The 22,028-nt window shown below is 49.5% G+C and overlaps 1 protein-coding gene across 2 annotated transcripts in view; it reads left to right on the top strand.

The window, feature by feature from the left end:
* Positions 1 to 22,028, top strand: part of wdfy4 (WDFY family member 4) — a 292,745-nt gene that overhangs the window by 97,156 nt on the left and 173,561 nt on the right. For both annotated transcript variants that reach the window (XM_038782904.1, XM_038782905.1), the window contains 2 exons: positions 2,612 to 2,752; positions 21,287 to 21,457. In XM_038782904.1, the coding sequence (XP_038638832.1) occupies positions 2,612 to 2,752; positions 21,287 to 21,457 (312 nt within the window). The remainder of the gene's footprint in view (positions 1 to 2,611; positions 2,753 to 21,286; positions 21,458 to 22,028) is intronic.

The raw sequence follows: 22,028 nt of genomic DNA, 5'->3' as shown, positions 1-22,028 counted from the left end.
TCTTGTTAATCAAGAATCTGGCGACTCTGCCTGAAAACTATTCAAAGACTCTGCTTCCACTGTCTTTTGAGGAAGAGAATTTCGGAGACTCGTGACTGTTCTACGACATCCTGCGCTGGTGCGCGGTCAAATCCAGCTCCGCAGCACGGTTAAAACTAACTTTTATTTTTAAATACCTGAGGTCCAATAACTACAGTCACCAGGTTTGTAAATTTAAACACAATTAACTTTTTATTATTATCAGTAACTACAAGTAAATTGCAAAAAAAATATAACTGGTTAGTTACCATCTAAACTCTAATCCCCACTATTTAACTCGCCCACCCTCTATATATACTATACACACACACACGCACATGCACACACACAGCCAAACAAACACAGAGGGGAAAGAGGGGTGTAAAATAATGAAAAATGTAAAAGATGGACATCTTCCAGTTAGTTTCTGCTTTAGTTTAGGCTTTCAGATAGATGTTATCTTTTCTTTCATCTTGAACTGTCGACAGACAGAAATAGTAGACGGCCAACATTCGAGAGAGAGAGAGAGACAGCTTCTTCCATGTTTAGAAGCTTCTGCTTTCAGATAGTAGGTAGCAGAGCCAAGAGAGAGAAAGAGAGAGAGATGTTTCCACCTTGAGGGTCCCACTGGCTCCTCTTGGGTTCTCTCTGGAGAAACCCCGGCCTAACAGGAGCCAATCGGTGTCAGGTGCCGGGCAGAATACTATTCCTGGACAATCCATTGGCCACCAGCAAACCAGCTGAAACAAACCCCTCCAATCTCTTGGGTTCCAATCAGTCTGGGTTCTTCTGCCACAAAAGATAAAGACAAAATAAAAGAAATAGGAACAAGAGAATCAACAGGAAAGGCCCTTACAACCTGTGCCGAGAGAGGAAATTTCTCCTCATCTCCATCTTAAATGAGCAACCCCTTATTTTTTTGACAGTGACCCAGAAGTTCTAGCATCCCCGTATCATCTGAAAGAAGGCCCCGCACACGAAGCTACATTCTATTCACACCGAAGAAACTCAAATCAAACCTTTATGGCCCATCGAACAAAGGGCAATATTTGCCAGCCCTTCCAAAGGCACCCCCCCCCACTCCAACCCCCTCTACCACTCCATGGCAGGGTACCCCGGTGGCAGGACTGGTGAGCCACACAAAACACTGTAGTCATCAGCAGGACCCGCAAGTTCCCACCCGCAGCCAATGACGAGCCACCTCCGCCACCCCAAGTTTTCTCCAAGGAATCCTTGTACTATTGTACAGCGACAGACATGACCTCACGGCTCTTCCTTCCAACAAAACCCATCCAGAATATTTTTTTGCCAGTGGCCTCGTGTTATTCCAGCTCCACAAAATCAGCAAATACATCTATTTGCACCTTGCCTACCAGTGATGGATTTGATGGGTTTCTCAGCACGTTCGTGTCACCTGCTATTGTTCGACAATCCTGCTGCTGTCTGATGGCCAGAGTGAGTTCCACCTTTCCATCTCAGCGCTCTTTAGTTGTCCTGGCGCTATTGTCCCGGACGACATCCGCCATTTCCTCTGACCCTGTTGGAATACGCGGATGGCCACCATGACGGTACGCCGAGCAGAAGGTCCAACATTCAAGGGTGCAAGGGATTTCAGCGGGAGTTTGAGCACCAGTCTGCGCAATTGAAAAGATGTCCCCAGTGCAACCCAAGGGACGTGCCGAGCAGGTGTACGAGCAGCGAGTGGCAGCTGGAAGCTGTGCAGACTGAGATCAGTGACCGTGTGTAATCACTGAATGGGACTTGCATAGAGCAGAACAATAATTTGCTTCACAGCAGGGTATAACAAGGCGTGCTTATATCTTCTGCAGTGACATGCGCATAATTCTATAATTGGCATGTACAATGTAAAAAGGCCTGATAAAGGTAAAATCAGGCGAATCAAGATTTGGTTTGGATCCTTTATTTTGTTAACCTACCTGGTTGAGAAATGTTTTTTTTAAAAAAAGGACCTAAGAATATTTGGATCAAAGTTCTGTCCAAATATATACATGTAAATGCGCTAAGGTCATAGAATCACTACAGTGCAGGAGGAGGCCATTCGGCCCATCGAGTCTGCACCAACCCTACCTAGGACCACTCTCCCCCCCCATAACCCCACCTAACCGTTGAATGCTAAGGGGCAACTTAACACGGCCCATCCACCTAACCTGCACTTCTTTGGACTGTGGGAGGAAACCGGAGCCAAGCGCAGACACAGGAAGAACGTGCAGACTGCACACAGTCACCCAAGGTCAGAATCAAATCCGGGTGCCTGGCGCTGTGAGGCAGCAGTGCTAACCACTGTGCCGCCGTGCCGCCCCCAAGGTGTTAAACCAGTTGAGTGGGAATTATGGGGAAAGAACAAAGGGAATTCCAGACCTCCCCCATGCCATGGCTGCCTTTAATGTGGCAATTTTGTTTTGTTCCTGACCTGCAAAACTTAATAGGCCCACAGTTTAAAACAAAAGTCAACCATATCCATAGTGCATAAAAGGTGGAATGTTAGGTATTTTGATTTACAGATGACGGTATGCACTTGGTGAGGGAACACTGATCAGGTTTATAAAAGAATGCATTGTTCTATCCCTCCTAGATGGACCTTGACATGATGATTACTTGGCTTCTCAAACAAGTGAAACCAAAGTCATGTGAAAAGTCCATAACAATCCCAAATGGACTGTGCACCGAAGCTGCCTTGGTTCTGCTGGGGATGGTGAGAGCGACACTAAGCCAGGTGAGACACAATGCAATGGTACGTTGAAACTTGCTTTCAAAGATTGGGCTGTCAAACACAAACTATGCCCCTTGACTGGCATTGCACCGGTGGAAGTAGATCATCTATTGCCTTGAAAAGCCTCCTCTTCAAACGATATAAATCTGGTTTGCCAGAATGTGTTTTTTTTCAACAAGCAGGGGGGAAGGTCATGAGTTATCTGTGCCCAATGTTCTCATTGGTAGTCCCAGTGGTGAAGGCTTCACAACCACTATGCAACCTCATGGACCTACTCCCAAATCAAAAGGGCCTTAAGCAGTTGCTGTTGTCATTGGTAAGTTACTGAAATGTAACTGCGTTTGAACTTTGAGCAAAAAGTGCCGTAAAACGAGACACTTGTACTTGAAAAAACTCTCAACTGTTGAGTTGTCTCAGATACTTAATGTGCAATAACCCCCGAAAGCCTAAGTCTTGAATTTTTCTGAGCGATGTTCCAGTCCTGTGGAGCACAACCACTATTATGAAGAACTGTTTTAGACAAATTCACAAAGGCAACATGGGCAGAAGTCGGCAGGGTCAGTTGACTTGCAGGGCTATTGTTCCATTGCTACCCTGCTCGAGTAGCCACTCTTTATATCTGAACCTGCACAGGGCAGTTTTAGTTCTCTCTTCACGGCCAACTCCAGACGGGTGCACCTCGTAGTAGGAGTCACTCCAGAGCGATGAGTGTCGGAACTCGGTGGAGTTTTTCCTCCCTATTCCAGCAAAGCTGAACCTGACATCGGCCAGTTATATTTTTAAAAAAAAATGTTTTCTGTAGGGTTTTGTACATAATATAAGAACATAAGAACTAGGAGCAGGAGTAGGCCATCTGGCCCCTCGAGCCTGCTCCGCCATTCAATTAGATCATGGCTGATCTTTTGTGGACTCAGCTCCACTTTCCGGCCCGAACACCATAATCCTTAATCCCTTTATTCTTCAAAAAACTATCTATCTTTACCTTAAAAACATGTAATGAAGGAGCCTCAACTGCTTCACTGGGCAAGGAATTCCATAGATTCACAACCCTTTGGGCGAAGAAGTTCCTCCTAAACTCAGTCCTAAATCTACTTCCCCTTATTTTGAGGCTATGCCCCCTAGTTCTGCTTTCACCCGCCAGTGGAAACAACCTGCCCGCATCTATCCTATCTATTCCCTCCATAATTTTAAATGTTTCTATAAGATCCCCTCTCATCCTTCTAAATTCCAACGAGTACAGTCCCAGTCTACTCAACCTCTCCTCATAATCCAACCCCTTCAGCTCTGGGATTAACCTAGTGAATCTCCTGTGCACACCCTCCAGCGCCAGTACGTCCTTTCTCAGGTAAGGAGACCAAAACTGAACACAATACTCCAGGTGTGGCCTCACTAACACCTTATACAATTGCAACATAACCTCCCTAGTCTTAAACTCCATCCCTCTAGCAATGAAGGACAACATTCCATTTGCCTATGTATATAAATACATAGCAAAACACAAAGGATCCAGGACATATGGAACAGGAAAGAGGGTCTTTCCTCTCCTTTCTTCTTTTTTTTTCTTTTTACAGAGCATCAAACAAGGGTGGAGGGGGTACCTAGGTGGTGCCCCCGAAAGCTATTTACATTTTGCGGTGCCGTTGCCGTGGCATTGGCCATTGCTCCTTTATCTTCCCCGTTCTTCATTACTTTCTCTCGTCGTGCTGCGGTTTTTGCCGCCGCATGTCTTCCCCTGCGCTCCCCCCCCCCCCCCTCTTTTCGTTCTCTTATCTCTTCCCCCTCCTGGCTCCCTTTTTTGCTCTCCCCCCTCCCTCCCTACCCCCCTCCCTTCCCTTCTTCACTGCTGCCCCCTTTCTTTCCTGCTGGGTTTGGCGACCACATCTTGCCCCTCCCCGGACCCTCTGACCGAGGTTGTGGAAGGTTGTTTTTCAGACTGGAGGCCTGTGACCAGCGGTGTGCCTCAGGGATCGGTGCGGGGTCCACTGTTACTTGTGACATATATAAATGATTTGGATAAGAATGTGCGAGGCATGGTTAGTACGTTTGCAGATGACACCAAGATTGGTGGCATAGTGGACAGCGAAGAAGGTCATATAAGATTGCAACAGGATTTTGACCAATTGGGCCCGTGGGCCGATGAATGGCAGATGGAGTTTAATTCTGGTTTAGCACACTGGGCTAAATCACTGGCTTTGAAAGCAGACCAAGGCAGGCCAGCAGCACGGTTCAATTCCCGTACCAGCCTCCCCGAACAGGCGCCAAAATGTGGCGACTAAGGGCTTTTCACAGTAACTACATTTAGAGCCTACTTGTGTCAATAAGCGATTTTCGTTTCATTTCATTTCACATGGAATACTGTGTTCAATTCTGGTCACCCTATTACAGGAAGGGTATTGTTAAACTAGAAAGAGTGCAGAAGAGATTTACTGGGATGCTACCGGGACTTGATGGTCTGGGTTATAAGGAGAGGCTGGATAGGCTGGGACTTATTTCCCTGGAGGCTTAGGGGTGAGCTTCTAGAGGTCTATAAAATAATGAGGAGCATCGATAAGGTAGATAGTCGAAATCTTTTCCCAAAGGTAGAAGAGTCAAGAACTAGAGGGCACAGGTTTAAGGTGAGAGGGGAGAGATACAAAAGAGACCAGATGGGAAATTCCTTCACACAGATGGTGGTGAGCATCTGGAATGGGCTGCCAGAGGCAATGGTAGAGGCGGGTACAGTATTGTCCTATAAAAAGCAGCTAGACAGTTACATGGGCAGGGTGGGTATAGAGGGATATGGGTTAAATGTGGGCAAGTGGGACTAGCTTAGGGATAGAAACGGGGTGGCATGGACCAGCTGGGCCGAAGGGCCTGATTCTATGCTGTAAACATCTATGACTCCATGATTCCCTCACTTTCCTCTCTTCTATCTTGTCCTGGCTATTTATCCCTGGCTTCTGGCTACTTATTTATTGATGTGTCGGCCACAAACAGGTCCCTGAACAGTCGGGTGAATGGCTCCCATGTATTGTGGAAGCCATCTTCTGACGCACGGATGGCAAATTTGATTTGCTCCATTTGGAGAAACTCCGACAGGTCGAACAACCAGTCTGCAGCTCTGGGTGATCACCAGCCGAGCAGGATTCTACAGCGGGCGATCAGGGAGGCAAAGGCAAGGGCGTCCGCCCTCCTCATCGACCAGTTGTTGCCTAATCGGTTAGTCACGTAAAACAGGGCCTCAAACCTAAACCATTGTGTGGCCGAGCACCATGTGGGCTGATGTCTCTTGCCTTCAGACGCTCAAGTTGACTGAATGAGCCACAATTTCTGGAAGATTGTCATCTCTGATGTGTAATGCATCAACCTTTACAGAAAGGAAGATCTCGTAAAATTATTCATGGCCAACTGGTTAGATTATTCTAAACTGGCGCAATCATTTTGGAGAATCAGTATTTTCAACAAACCTGCTTCCTGACAATGATCGGATGACAAGCAGCGGAATTCTCCGTTGCCAGGATCCTCCGGTTTGCGGGCAGTGCACCCATGCCGGCGGGTTTCCCGATGGCGTGGAGTGGCGACAATGGGAAACCCCATTGGCCGGCTGTGGGAATGGCGAATCCCGCTGCCGGCTGGGGGCGCGCCGTGCCAGAAAACGCGTCTGGTGGCTGGAGAATCCTGCCCCAGGATTATATTTTCTGCTAGAATTATCGCTTGTTCGTTCTCTCCTCCGTTCCTGCGTTTTAGGGCTGTCCCACCACACTTGCATTTCCAAATCCTTCCGAAACTGTTTCTAGGAAGCCTCATTTGATTGCCGCTTTCCATTCTCAGCATTTATTTAGGGTAGGGATTGTTAAAGCTAATGACCTGAAATTGCGATATTCACGACCTAAATCTGATGCCATTTTGGAACAAGCCCAAGTGGCCTGACCAGGATCGGAATTCTCCGGCCATTGGGATTCTCTGTTCCCACCGGCAGAGCCTCCCCTCCCGCGGGTTTCCCGGCAGCGTGGGGTGTCTTCTCTGGGAAACCCCATCGACAAGAAGGGAATCCCGCCGCCAGCGAAGACGCGCTGCCAAGAAACACGCAGCTGGAAGACTGGAAATCCCGCCTCAGAGGAATATATAAGCTTGGTTCACTCCTAGTTTCACTCCTTAGGGCATTTCTTGGGAAACCAAAATTTTGTCCCTAAATGGTAACTCCTTAGAATATTGTCCAATTGAGAGATTTTAGGCGCAATCTGAGTCACACAAATTTGAATCGATTAACCTAAAGAAATGACTTGGCACTTCAAGCACCTTCAAAGCATTTGTTACTCTGACTGTATTGTATGTGGGTGGCAGGGCAGTTCAGTGGTTAGCACTGTTGCCTCATAGCGCCAGGGTCCCAAGTTCGATTCCTGGCTGGGTAACTGAATGTGCGGAGAATGCACGTTCTCCCCGTGTCTGCGTGGGTTTCCTCCGGGTGCTCTGCTTTCCTCCCGCAAGTCCCGAAAGACGTGATGTTAGGTGAATTGGACATTCTGAATTCTCCCTCAGTGTACCCGAACAGGCGTCGGAATGTGGTGACTAGGGGCTTTTCACAGTAACTTCATTGCAGTGTTAATGTGAGCCTACTTGTGACAATAAAAGATTATTAAAATTATTAAATAACTTATTATGTATACAAGATGACTTTTACTAGTTGACAACGTTGGAGAATCAAGGTTAGTGTTATTACTCATTAACTTCATTTTTTATTCGTGATGTGGAGATGCCGGCGTTGGACTGGGGTGAGCACAGTAAGAAGTCTTACAACACCAGGTTAAAGTCCAACAGGTTTGTTACAAACACCAGCTTTCGGAGCACTGCTCCTTCCTCAGGTGAACCTGTTTTTTTATTCGATCATGGGATATGAGCTTCTTTGGCTGGGCCAGCATTGATTGGCCAGCCCTAATTGCCCTTGAACAGAATGGCCTGTTAGAGCATTTCAAAGGGCATTGTGAGAGTCAACCACATTGCTGTGGATCTGGAGTCACATGTAGGCCAGACCAGGTAAGGATGGCAGATTTCCTTCATGAAAATAAATGAGTAAAACAGGTGGGTTTTTACAAAAATCGACGATGGCTCATGGTCATTATATTAGACTTTCAATTCCAGATTCTGACTGAATTCAAATTCCACCATCTGCCATAGTGGGCTTTGAACCCAGGATTCCAGAGCATCATTCTGTGTTTCTGGATTATTAGTCCAGTGACAATTCCACTGTGCCACCACCTCCCGCTGAATGCCTGGATCAACATTTTGTCTCATGCCTGTCAAAATTGACTTCAAAGTAAACAAATTATGAGTGATTTCTGAAAGTTAACCCTTTTAATGGGATAAAAATGTAATTACAGGTGTTAGTTAACCGAGAATTAAAAACCATTGTCATGCTGAACTGATTTATTTGGGAAAGAATTTAATTTAATTGGTGTGAGGGATAGTTTGTTCCTCCCTAGCTTTGCGCTGTATTCTGTATTCTGCTGTTTAAAGCTTAAATAGAGTGACTCATCTTGTTTAGCTGAGTTCTGTATAAAAGACAGACAGAAAGCGCACTCAGTAAGCTTTGCGCAGGTGAAGGAGACACAGCCTGAGTGAGTGAGACACAGCCAGAGTGGGAATTTGAACTTGGTAATTTGGGCAGTGGGGTCATTCAGCGCAGAGTGGGAGGAGGTGCTGTTTCCCTTTTTGTTCTGTTTCCTTCATTTGGCTTTGTAACTGGTAATCAGTGGGGAGAGGTCGAGAGTGCATTCCGGGAAGCAGGGAGAAAACCAGGGAGCACCCTGGGAAGGTAGGTAATGTAAAATCTTACCCCCAGTTTCCAGCGGCCTTCATTTTCGGGAGTGAGAGAGAGTATGAGAGATAGTCGGGGAACAGCTTGGGAACAGGTAAGTGGTAGATATTCTGCTATTCTGAGTGATCCAATTGGGGGGGGGGGGGGAACTGAAAAGTGACATCACAGGAAAGCTGTGACCTGATTGGCTGACAGGGAATCTGCACTAAATTTAAAAATTAAACAATGTTAAACTAATTAAACAGAATTAATTACTTAATGATAATTTAGAGGGGTATCTAAACCAGTGATTGGAGAGTACTGTATTTAGAATTTACATTTATAGTATAAATCTAGTGCTGGGAAACATATAGTTTTTATTTATTTATTTATTTATTTATTTTTTAAAAAATAATTTTTATTGAAAGAGTTTTTCCATACAAACATTTACCCCTACTAATTTTTAAATTATTTACAACACACTCCCTCTAGGCAAATATCCCTCCCTCGCCCGCCCTCTCGCGCGCAGCAGTCCTCCCCCCCCCAAGCAACAACTTAACAAACAAGGCAGCCTACAGTTTCAGACATGAGCAGCGAGCAGACTTGCCCGCGTTACAGTCGTGCATGTCCCCCCACGACCCTTGCTGCCCCCCCTCCCCTCCCTCCCCTCCCTCCCCTCCCCCCCCCCCCGGGTTGCTGCTGCCACGACCCCGAACGTCTATCTCTGATCTAAAAAGTCAAGGAAAGGTTGCCACCGCCTGGAGAATCCCTGTACCGACCCTCTCAGGGCAAATTTGATCCTTTCTAGCCGAATATAGCTAGCCATATCGTTAATCCAAGTTTCAACGCTTGGAGGCCTCGCGTCCTTCCATTGAATTAATATCCTTCGTCGAGCCACTAGGGACGCAAAGGCCAGTATTCCGGCCTCCCTAGCCTCCTGTACCCCCGGTTCTACCCCGACCCCAAAGATCGCAAGCCCCCATCCTGGTTTGACCCTGGACCCCACCACCTTCGACACCGTCCTTGCCACCCCCTTCCAGAACCCTTCCAGCACCGGACATGCCCAGAACATATGCACATGGTTCGCTGGGCTTCCCAGACATCTGACACACCTGTCCTCACCCCCAAAGAACCGGCTCATCCTTGTCCCCGTCATGTGAGCTCTATGCAGCACCTTAAATTGAATGAGGCTCAGCCTCGCACACGAGGAGGAAGAATTGACCTTCTCCAGTGCATCCGCCCACGTCCCGTCTTCTATCTGCTCTCCCAGCTCCCCTTCCCACTTGGCTTTCAGCTCCTCCCCTGATGCTTCTTCCGCCTCCTGCATTATCTTGTAGATGTCTGATATCTTCCCCCCTCCGACCCAGACCCCCGAGAGCACCCTATCACTCGCCCCCTTACTGGGGAGCAGGGGGAACCCCTCCACCTGCCGCCTAGCAAATGCCTTCACTTGTAAATATCTGAACATGTTTCCCGGGGGGAGCTCAAACTTCTCCTCCAGCCCTCCCAGGCTCGCAAACCTCCCCTCTATAAACAGGTCCTTCAGCTGCCGTATGCCCACCCTGTACCAGCTCTGAAATCCCCCGTCGATGTTCCCCGGGATGAATCTATGGTTCCCTCTTATTGGCGCCGCCAACAGACCTCCCATTTCCCCCCTGTGTCGCCTCCACTGCCCCCATATCTTGAGGGTGGCCGCCACCACCGGGCTCGTGGTGTACCTCGTGGGGGGGAGCGGCCATGGTGCCGTTACTATGGCCCCCAGGCTTGTGTTGCCACAGGACGCCCTCTCCATTCGTTTCCAAGCTGCCCCCTCCCCTTCCATCATCCATTTGCGCACCATTGACACATTTGCCGCCCAGTAATACCCCGAGAGATTGGGTAGTGCCAGCCCTCCACTGTCCCTACTCCGCTCCAAAAAGACCCTCCTCACCCTTGGGGTGCCGTGCGCCCACACGTAGCTCATGATGCTACTCGTCACCTTTTTGAAGAAGGCCCTAGGGAGGAAGATGGGCAAGCACTGAAATAAAAACAGGAACCTTGGGAGGACCGTCATTTTGATTGACTGCACCCTCCCCGCCAGCGACAGCGGTACCATGTCCCACCTCTTAAATTCCTCCAGCAACTTGGCATCCACGTTCAGAAGCGAGATAGGCCTGTAGGACCCGCACTGCACGGGGTCTTTATCCCGCTTCAATATCAGGGAGATCAGAGCCTGCGACATTGTCGGGGGCAGAACCCCCCCCTCTCGCGCCTCATTAAAGGCTCGTACCAGTACCGGTCCCACCAAGTCCACATTTTTCTTGTAGAATTCCACCGGGAACCCATCTGGCCCCGGCGCCTTCCCCGCTTGCATCTGACCTATTCCCTTGACTAGCTCCTCTAGCCCTATTGGCGCCCCCAGCCCTTCTACCAGCCCCTCCTGGACCCTTGGGAACCTCAATTTGTTTAGGAAGTCCTCCATTCCCCCTCTCCTCGTCGGCGGCTCAGACCGATACAACTCCTTGTAAAAATCCCTGAAGACCCCATTCACTTCTTGCCCCTTCTGCACTACTTTCCCGCCCCTCTCCTTCACTCCCCCAATCTCCCTAGCCGCATCTCGTTTGCGAAGCTGGTGTGCCAGCATCCTGCTCGCCTTTTCCCCATACTCATAGACCGCGCCCTGTGCCCTTCTCCACTGCGTCTCTGCCTTCCTGGTGGTCAGCAGGTCGAACTTGACCTGCAGGCTGCGCCGTTCTCCCAGCAGCCCCTCCTCTGGTGCCTCCGCATATCTCCTATCCACTTCCAAAAGCTCCCCCACCAGCCTCTCCCTCTCCTGCCTCTCCTTTCTTTCTCTGTGTGCCCTTATGGAGATCAGCTCTCCCCTGATCACTGCCTTCAGGGCCTCCCAGACCATCCCCACCTGCACCTCACCCGTGTCATTCAAGTCCAGATAGCTCTCAATGCTCTTCCGGACCCTTTTACACACCTCGTCGTCCGCTAACAGCCCCACATCCAGCCGCCACAGCGGGCGCTGGTCCCGCGCCTCCCCCATTTCCACATCCACCCAATGTGGTGCATGATCAGAGATCGCAATGGCCGAGTACTCAGCTTCCCGTACCCTCGGGATCAGCCCCCTGCTCAACACGAAGAAATCGATTCTGGAGTACACTCTATGGACGTGGGAGAAAAAGGAATACTCCCTCGCCCTCGGCCTACCAAACCTCCATGGGTCTACTCCTCCCATCTGCTCCATGTACCCCCTCAGCACTTCTGCCGCTGCCGGCCTCCTATTGGTCCTTGAGCTCGATCTGTCTAGCCCGGGGTCCAGCACTGTGTTAAAGTCCCCCCCCATGATCAAGCCCCCTGCCTCCAGTCCCGGAATGAGGCCCAATAGGCGCCTCATAAAACCCGCGTCATCCCAGTTCGGGGCATATACGTTGACCATCACCACTTTCTCCCCCTGCAGCTTACCCTTCACCATCACATACCTACCCTCCTTATCCGCCACCACCTCCTCCGCCACGAACGACACCCTCTTTCCCACCAGAATCGCCACCCCCCGGTTCTTTGCGTCCAATCCAGAGTGGAACACCTGTCCCACCCACCCCCTTCTCAGGCGAACCTGGTCCACTACCTTCAAATGGGTCTCCTGTAACATTGCTACATCAGCCTTCAGTCCCTTCAGGTGTGAGAATACCCTTGATCTCTTGACCGGCCCATTCAGCCCCCTCACGTTCCAAGTGATCAGCCGGGTCGCGGGACGACCCGCCCCCTTCCCCTGCCGATTAGCCATGTCCTGTTCCCTGCTCGCCCCGGGTCGACCCTCCCCTTCTGACCCGCTCCCCATGGCGATGGCCCCCTCCCCCCACCTCTCCAGTCCTCCACTTCCCGTTTCTGGTCTTTCCAGCAGCAACCCGGTGTCCCTCCCTAACCCCCCCCCCCCCCAGGCTAGGACCCCTCCTAGCCGCGATGTACCCTCCATCGTACTCCCGTAAGTCAGCTGGTTTACGCTGACCCGGCTGCTCCTGCCACACTCCGACTCCCCCTGGCTCGGGGGGGGGGGGGGGCCTCCCCCCCCTTGCCACTCCTCCCTGGCCCCGCTCCAACGCGGGAAAGGTCGCCATTGCTAGCCACGCCCCGCACTCCTCCCCTCCCCCCTCCTCTGCCCCGCGCGCGGGAAAACAGAGGAAGCCCGCGCTTTCGCCCTGTCACACCCCACCCCGCCATCTTCAGTTCCACCCCCGTCCCCGTCCATGCCTGTAAAGAACCCCCCCTAGGAGCCCATATCCCCGATCTGCTCTCCCCCCCCGTCCCGCCTCCCCAACTTAACATTATAAATAACATAGATAACAAATAACAATGTACTTAACAGTCGCCCTCTACCAAACAGTATAAATAACCATAAATAACCATGAATAACCACAATAACAATAACTAAGGGAAGTTGGCAAAGGGGGGAAAAAACATCAGAAGAAAAACCCAAAGCAAGAGTTCAAGATCCAAACAAGGAAAGAAGAAAAAAAAAGGAAACCGTTCCAATAAGAGTTGCCCAGTTCCGACCCAGCCGAAAAAAAAAACCACTTGTTCAGCTGAAAGTACCCGAGCGGCTACGGCCGCCAAGTATCCCCTGGGTCTAATTCGAGTCCAGTTTCTCTTCCTGTACAAAGGACCACGCCTCCTCTGGGGACTCAAAATAGTGGTGTTGGTTCCTGTAGGTGACCCACAAGCGCGCTGGCTGCAGCATTCCGAACCTGATCCGTTTTGCATGTAGCACCGCCTTCGTCCGGTTGTACCGGGCCCGCCGCTTAGCCACCTCCGCACTCCAGTCCTGGTAGACCCTCACCGTCGAATTCTCCCACTTGCTGCTCCTTTCCCTCTTGGCCCACTCCAGCACTCTCTCACGATCGCTGAGTCGCTGGAACCGCACCAGCACCGCCCTCGGGGGCTCATTTGCTCTTGGCTTCCTAGCCATGACCCTGTAGGCCTCTTCCAGCTCCAGGGGCGAAGGGACGGCCCCTGCCCCCATCAGGGAGCTCAGCATTTCTGCTACGTATCCCGGGAGGTCTGACCCCTCCAGGCCTTCTGCCAGGCCCAAGATCCTCAGGTTCTTCCGCCTCATTCGGGTATCCAGCTCCTCAAAACGGCTCTGCCATTTCAGGTGGAGTGCCTCGTGCACCTCTACCTTTCCCACGAGGACCGTGGCCTCCTCCTCCCTCACAGTCATCTCCTGCTGCAGCTCCCGAATCGACGCCTCTTGGGTCGCCTGGGCTCCCATCAGCCTGGTGGTCGTCGCATTCATTGACTCCAAGAGCTCCATTTTCAGCTCCGTAAAGAAGCGCAGGAGAGCGGCCTGCTGCTCCTCCGCCCATTTCCTCCATTCCTCGGGTGCGCCACCGGCCGCCATTTTGGTCTTCTTCCCCCGCTTTTTTTGGGGAGCTGCTGTTGCTTTCTTTACCACCCCACTCCGGGTACCGACCATAAAGTTGGTCTGGTTCTCCTCAGGGAGCCTTCCCCCACCGGGATTTGTCCTTACAGCGCCGTTGGGGCCCTCCAATCGGCCCGAAAACACCTTTGTAGCAGGAGCCGCCAAACGTGCGACTTAGCTGGTCATAGCCGCAACCGGAAGTCGGAAACATATAGTTAACAGTAACTTTAAAAAAAATGTATTTTATAATTTAATTTACTAATTAATTAATGCAACTTAGAGCTTGGATTAGTACTTGGAACTATGATGTTGTTGCTATTACAGAGACCTGGTTGAGGGAAGGACAGGATTGGCAGCTAAACATTCCAGCAATTAGATGAGCTCGGCAGAAAGTTAAAAGACAGGACCTCAAGGGTTGTAATCTCAAGATTACGGCAGCAGGGTAGCATGGTGGTTAGCATAAATGATTCACAGCTCCAGGGTCCCAGGTTCGGTTCCCGGCTGGGTCACTGTCTGTGCGGAGTCTGCACGGTTTCGTGCCCCGGGTGCTCCGGTTTCCCCCCACAGACCAAAGATGTGCGGGTTAGGTGGATTGGCCATGCTAAATTGCCCGTAGTGTCCTAAAAAGTAAGGTTGGGGGGGGGGGGGTTGTTGGGTTATGGGTATAGGGTGGATACGTGGGTTTGACTAGGGTGATCATTGCTCGGCACAACATCGAGGGCCGAAGGCCTGTTCTGTGCTGTACTGTTCTATTACTCCCTGTGCCACGTGCCAGTGAGGCTAGAAATAGGAAGATAGAGCAGCTAAACACGTGGCTAAACAGCTGGTGTAGGAGGGAGGGTTTCCGTTATCTGGACCACTGGGAGCTCTTCCGGGGCAGGTGTGACCTGTAAAGGACGGGTTGCATTTAAACTGGAGAGGCATAAATATCCTGGCCTCGAGATTTTACGCGGATGGGTTTAAACTAGTATGGCAGGGGGGTGGGTACTGGAGCAATAGGTCAGAAGGTGAAAGCATTGAGGGAGAACTCGGGAATAGGGCCAGTATGGCTCTGAGGAAGAGCACACAGGGAGATGTTGCTGAACACAGCGGGTCTGGTGGCCTGAAGCGCATATGTTTTAATGCAAGAAGTATAACAGGTAAGGCAGATGAACATAGAGCTTGAATTAGTACTTGGAACTATGATGTTGTTGCCATTACAGAGACCTGGTTGAGGGAAGGACAGGATTGGCAGCTAAACATTCCAGGATTTAGATGTTTCAGGCGGGATAGAGGGGGAGGTAAAAGGGGTGGAGGAGTTGCGCTACTGGTTAGGGAGAATATCTCAGCTGTACTGCGGGAGGATACCTCAGAGGGCAGCGAGGCTATATGGGTAGAGATCAGGAATAAGAAGGGTGCAGTCACAATGTTGGCGGTTTACTACAGGCCTCCCAACAGCCAGCGAGAGATAGAGGAGCAGATAGGTTGACAGATTTTGGAAAGGAGTAAAAGCAACATGATTGTTGTGATGGGAGACTTTAACTTCCCCAATATTGACTGGGACTCACTTAGTGCTGGGGGCTTAGACGGGCCAGAGTTTGTAAGGAGCATCCAGGAGGGCTTCTTAAAACAATATGTAGACAGTCCAACTAGGGAAGGGGCTGTACTGGACCTGGTATTGGGGAATGAGCCCGGCCAGGTGATAAAAGTTTCAGTCGGGGAGCATTTCAGGAACAGTGACCACAATTCAGTAAGTTTTAAAGTGCTGGTGGACAAGGATAAGAGTGGTCGTCGGGTGAATGTGCTAAATTGGGGGAAGGCTAATTGTAACAATATTAGGCGGGAACTGAAGAACATAGATTGGGGCAGATGTTTGAGGGTAAATCAACATCTGATACGTGGGAGTCTTTCAAATGTCAGTTGAAAGAAATTCAGGACCGGCATGTTCCTGGGAGGAAGAAGGATAAATTTGGCCAATTTTGGGAACCTTGGATAACGAGGGATATTGTAGGCCTCGTCAAAAAGAAAAAAAAGGCATTTGTCAGGGTTAGAAGGCAGGAAAGAGATGAAGCCTCTGTGGAATATATGGAGAGTAGGAAGGAACATAAGCAAGGAGTCAGGAGGGCTAAAAAGGGTAACGAAAAGGCATTGGCAAATAGGGTTAAGGAAAATCCCAAGGCTTTTTACACATACATAAAAAGCAAGTGGGTAGCCAAGGAAAGGGTTGGCCCACTGAAGGACAGGGGAGGGAATCTGCGTGGAGCCAGAGGAAATAGGCGAGATACTAAATGAATAATTTGCATCAGTATTCACGAAAGAGAAGGAATTGGTGGAATTGAGTCTGGAGAAGGGTGTGTCGATAGCCTGGGTCACATTAAGATCCACAAAGACGAGGTGTTGGGCGTCTTGAAAAATATTAAGGTGGCTAAGTCCCCAGGGCCTGATAGGACCTACCCCAGAATACTGAAGGAAGCAAGAGAGGAAATTGCTGAGGCCTTGACAAAAATCTTTGGATCCTCACTGTCTTCAGGTGATGTCCCGGAGGACTTGAAATAGCCAATGTTGTTCCTTTGTTTAAGAAGGGTAGCAAGGATAATTCAAGCAACTACAGGCCTGTGAACCTTACATCAGTGGTAGGGAAATTAGTGGAGAGAATTCTTCGAGGCAGGATCTACTCCCATTTGGAAGCAAATGGACGTATTAGCGAGAGGCAGCACGGTTTTGTGAAGGGGAGGTTGTGTTTCACTAACTTGATAGAGTTTTTCGAGGAGGTCACAAAGATGATTGATGCAGGTAGGGCAGTGGATGTTGTCTATATGGACTTCAGTACGGCCTTTGACAAGGTCCCTCATGGTAGACTGGTACAAAAGGTGAAGTCACACGGGATCAGTTGTGAGCTGGCAAGATGGATACAGAACTGTCTAGGTCATAGAAGGCAGTGAGTAATAATGGATGGGTGCTTTTCTGATTGGAGGGCTGTGACTAGTGGTGTTCTGCAGGGATCAGTGCTGGGACCTTTGCTGTTCATAGTATGTATCAATGATTTGGAGGAAAATGTGACTGGTCTGATTAGTAAGTTTGCGGATGACACAAAGGTTGGTGGAAGTGCGGATAGCGATGAAGACTGTCAGAGGATACAGCAGGATTTAGATCGTTTGGAGACTTGGGCGGCGAGATGGCAGATGGAGTTTAATCCGGAAAAATGCGAGGTAATGCATTTTGGAATGTCTAATTTAGGTAGGGAATATACAGGGAGTGGTAGAACCCTCAAGAGCATTGACAGTCAGAGATATCTTAGTGGCCAGGTCCACAGGTCACTGAAAGCGGCAACACAGGTGGAGAAGGTAGTCAAGAAGGCATACGGCATGCTTGCCTTCATTGGCCGGGGCATTGAGTATAAGAATTGGCAAGTCATGTTGCAGCTGTATAGAACCTTAGTTAGTCCACACTTGGAGTATAGTGTTCAATTATGGTCGCCTCACTACCAGAATGACGTGGAAGCTTTAGAGAGGGTGCAGAAGAGATTTACCAGGATGTTGCCTGGTATGGAGGGCATTAGCTATGAGGAGAGGTTGAATAAACTCGGTTTGTTCTCACCGAACGAAGGAGGTTGAGAGGCGACCTGATAGAGGTCTACAAAATTATGAGGGACTTAGACAGAGTGGATAATCAGACGTTCCCGCCGAGTAGAGGGATCAATTACTAGGGGGCATAGGTTTGAGAGGGGCAAGGTTTAGAGGAGATGTACGAGGCAAGTTTTTTTACACAGAGGGTAGTGGGTGCCTGGAACTCTCTGCCGGAGGAGATGGTGGAAGCAGGGACGATAGTGACATTTAAGGGGCATCTTGACAAATACATGAATAGGATGGGAGTAGAGGGATACGGACCCAGGAAGTGTAGAAGATTTTATTTTAGACGGGCAGCATGGTCAGCACGGGCTTGGAGGGCCGAAGGGCCTGTTCCCGTGCTGTACTTTTCTTTGTTCTTTTGCCGTCTTGTGAAGCAGATTTCCTCCCTTGTCAAGGGTGTTCTAGTTGCCACGTGAAAGATCTTTTAAAGACTCCCAAATATAATTTTTTATAGACAGCCGTAGAGCTTCTGAAACCGTTTAACTCCATGACTGAGACACGCTTCAAATATCCTGCAGGAAAATACTGATCCTGTAAGATATAATGAATCGCTGCTTGACAGGTAGGCATCTCCTGGAGGAACTTGCATTGTTTGAGTAATGTTAGAACACAATTAACTCTCAGTATTAGGACAGCACGGTGGCCTAGTGGTTAGCACAACCGCCTCACGGCGCTGAGGTCCCAGGTTCGATCCTGGCTCTGGGTCACTGTCCGTGTGGAGTTTGCACGTTCTCCCCGTGTCTGCGTGGGTTTCGCCCCCACAACCCAAAAATGTGCAGAGTAGGTGGATTGGCCACGCTAAATTGCCCCTTAATTGGAAAAAATAATTGGCTAATCTAAATTTATTAAAAAAAAACTCTCAGTGTTGAGCCACATTTAGTGAGATCTCTGTTTCGTGCAGCGTGATCCTTCAGGAGATGCCTTTATAACCAGAACGGCTGGAATTTACTGATTTGTTAATCGCTCGGCTGGTAGCCTCTTTATGGGGACTTCTAATGCTGGCCCGGCTCTTGCCTGTTGGTATAAAAATAATGCTTTTCATCCTTACAGAAGAAAATTACAATCTTTCTATTGTCAATCAATCCCGATTGCCTTCCTCATCAAGTTAAAAGTTATTTAAGTGCTCGTTCCCCGGGAAAGTATGCGGAAGTATTATTTCAAGATGTCTGGGATTAATTTTGCAGTTGACTTTGTCTTACTCTGCAGTCAGACGATCAACACTTCATGACACAGGATCTTGCTCTCAAGCTATCTACTCCACATTTCTCGCTGTCAGCTCATTATCACTCTCGCCCTCACAACTTCCCGTATAATTGGAGAATCTCAACTTTGGTCAACAATGTGGTCTTATCACAGCTACGACACGGCCCTTTACTTCCTAACCGAGCAGTTCCTCAGTAGTGTTGTTAACTCTTTACTACCCTCTGAAATGGCTGAATAAGCCAGTCAGCAGTATTCGCTGGATGTGGGGGTCGTTAGTGAGGCCAGAATTTATTAACCCCCTTCCTAATTGCCTTTAAGAAGATGGTGAGTCATAGAATCATGGAATCATAGAATCCCAACAGAGCAGAAGGAGGCCATTCGGCCCATCGAGTCTACACCGATTCTCTGACAGAGCACCCTACACCGGCCCGGTCCCCCGCCCCATCCCTGTAACCCCACCTGAGCTTTGGACACTTTGGAGCAATTTATCACGGCCAATCCACCTAACACGCGCATCTCTGGACTGTGGGAGGAAGCCGGAGCACCCGAACGGAGCCCACGCAGACACGGGGAGAAAGTGCAAGCTCAACGCAGACAGTCACCTGAGGCCGAAATCGAACCCGGGTCCCTGGCGCTGTGAGGCAACAGTGCTAACCACTGTGCCACCATTAACATAATTGAATTGAAAATGATCTCGCTGCGGTGGTAGGATTTGAACTGGTGTCGCTCGGTGATTAGTCCAGGTTTACGGCAATTCCCGACAATTCACTCAACATAGCAAGATGAGAAAAGGCTTTTCGGGCCACGAAAGCCTGTTCACCTTAACATTCAAGCTCCCCAACTTGACATTTGAATATGACTAATGTTTTATTCCAAGTATTTGTCACCTAATTTGTGAAGACTTTGGGCCTGATTGCATTTTTAAATTCACGTTTCACTCATTTGAACCAATGTCCTCTTGGCCCTTACTTTGAGGTGCGTGGATTTTCCTGATCTATGAACCATTTAATGTCTTTAGTTAGGGCCTCCCTCAACCTTCTCTCTCAATGATGACCTTGTCGATTGTTGTAAAAACCCACATGGGTCATTAATGTCCTTTAGGGAGGCTGGTCTGGCCGGCACGTGACTCCAGACCCACAGTGATGTGATGGACTCTCTCAGTCCCCTCTGAAATGGAGAGCACTGCGGGATGGGCAATAAATGCTGGCCCAGCCAGTGATGCTCATGTTCCATAAAACAAATTTTAAAAAACTGTTGACCTGGGTCAAAGCTAACTTGTCTTCACTGTTCATTCCTGCTGCATCTCTTATTTCTCTTCCCTGGACCTTCTCTTGAGCTTTGACTTCAGAGGCCAATCATCAATATTTCAGAAGTGGTCACACTGTCGCTATGCTGTCATGTCCCAAGGTGCTTATAGCTGATTGTCGTCTAAGTTAGTGAAACGTAGCCGGGTGGGAAGGCGGTGATGTAATGGCATTGTCACTGGACTGGTAAGCCAGAGGCTCAGGGTAATTCTCTGGTGAAACTTCAATTACTAGCAAAACTATTGTTGATTGTTGCAAAAGCCCATCTGGTTCACAAACCTCCTTTAGGGAAGGAAATCTGCCATCCTTACCCGGTCTGGCCTACATGTGCTTCAAGGAAGCAAAGTACTGTACACACCCCTGTCAGCATCAACGGGGCCGAGGTGGAGATGGTTAGCAGTTTCAAACTCCTAGGGGTGCACACCTCCAAAAATCTGTCCTGGTCCACCCACGTCGATGCTACCATTAAGAAAGCACTAAAGCGCCTATACTTCCTCAGGAAACTAAGGAAATTTGGCATGTCCACATTAACCCTTACTAACTTTTACAGATGTGCCATAGAAAGCATCCTATCGGGCTGCATCACAGCCTGGTATGGCAACTGCTCGGCCCAGGACCGCAAAGAACTTCAGAGAGTCGTGAACACCGCCCAGTCCATCACACAAACCTGCCTCCCATCCATTGACTCCATCTACACCTCCCGCTGCCTGGGGAAAGCGGGGCAGCATAATCAAGGATCCTTCCCACCCGGCTTACTCACTTTTCCAACTTCTTCCATCGGGCAGGAGATACAGAAGTCTGAGAACACGCACAAACAGACTCAAAAACAGCTTCTTCCCCACTGTCACCAGACTCCTAAATGGCCCTCTTATGGACTGACCTCATTAACACTACACCCCTGTATGCTGCTTCCGATGCCAGTGCTTTTGTAGTTACAATGTATATCTTGTGTTGCCCTATTATCTTTTATTCCCTTTTCTTCCCATGTACTTAATGATCCGTTGAGCTGCTCGCAGAAAATTACTTTTCACTGTACCTCGGTACACGTGACAATAAACAAATCCAATCCAATCCACAGCAACGTGGTTGACTCTTAAATGCCGTCCAAAATGGCCCAGCAAGCCACTCAGTTCAAGGGCAACTAGGTATGGGCAACAAATGATGGACCCACGACATCCCGTCCTGTGAATGAATAACAAGACAACGATTGCAATGGATCAGTAATCAGACTGCTATTGTTCTCAGCCCATCTCAGATACTCACAGCTCCTGGGAGGTCGCCTACCCCGGCAGTGTGATGCAGTTCTTTTGCCTCGTCTACTACATGATCCCGGATGAACCGCTGTGGATGTCACCCGAGTTTCTTCACGGCCTGGCAGCAGCTGGATTTCCCACGGCTGGATCGCTCGGTCACATGGTACGTCCCGTCGGTGCGGTTTAGCATCCTTCCCACAATGAACCTCTGGGGGCTTTCTCACTTCATTGTGAAAATGTTTCCAATTGAACTTCAGATATATTGTAATTTCCTACACATTGTCCAGTTAGCCATCACCTGAGGTTTATTGGTTGAGGTAAAAAAAAAACCTACGCAAATGTTGCAAAAGGTAATCAATTTTAGAAAAGCATCAGATGCTGGAAGAGACCAGATAACCCGGCATTTTTGGATTGAATTTAATGTTCCCCAACCCCCACCCGGCCAGAGTCATGCTCAGAGGTGGGGCCGGCCTCGTGATCTGGGAGGAGGGTGCGGGGTGATGGGTCTGCCCTCTGACTAGCCCCGGGACAGGAAGGCTTGCAGGGGGCTCAGCCACCCAAAGGGCTCATCTTGCCACCGCTTGTATTCAGCCAGCAGGGGGCAGGTGTCTCGCCACGTGAGGAGACAACCCAGGGTTTGCGTGCGGCTTTTGGGGGGTCGGGAGAGATGACGGAGTGTTCCTCGTTCAAAGGTACTTTGCCCGATCAGGGGAACCTGGCATCAGGAAGGGGTT

The sequence above is a fragment of the Scyliorhinus canicula genome, chromosome 22, assembly GCF_902713615.1.
Source record: "Scyliorhinus canicula chromosome 22, sScyCan1.1, whole genome shotgun sequence".
Classification (NCBI taxonomy): domain Eukaryota; kingdom Metazoa; phylum Chordata; class Chondrichthyes; order Carcharhiniformes; family Scyliorhinidae; genus Scyliorhinus; species Scyliorhinus canicula.
The sequence above is the reverse complement of the archived record's forward strand: the minus strand, read 5'-3'. Positions and strand labels throughout refer to the sequence as shown.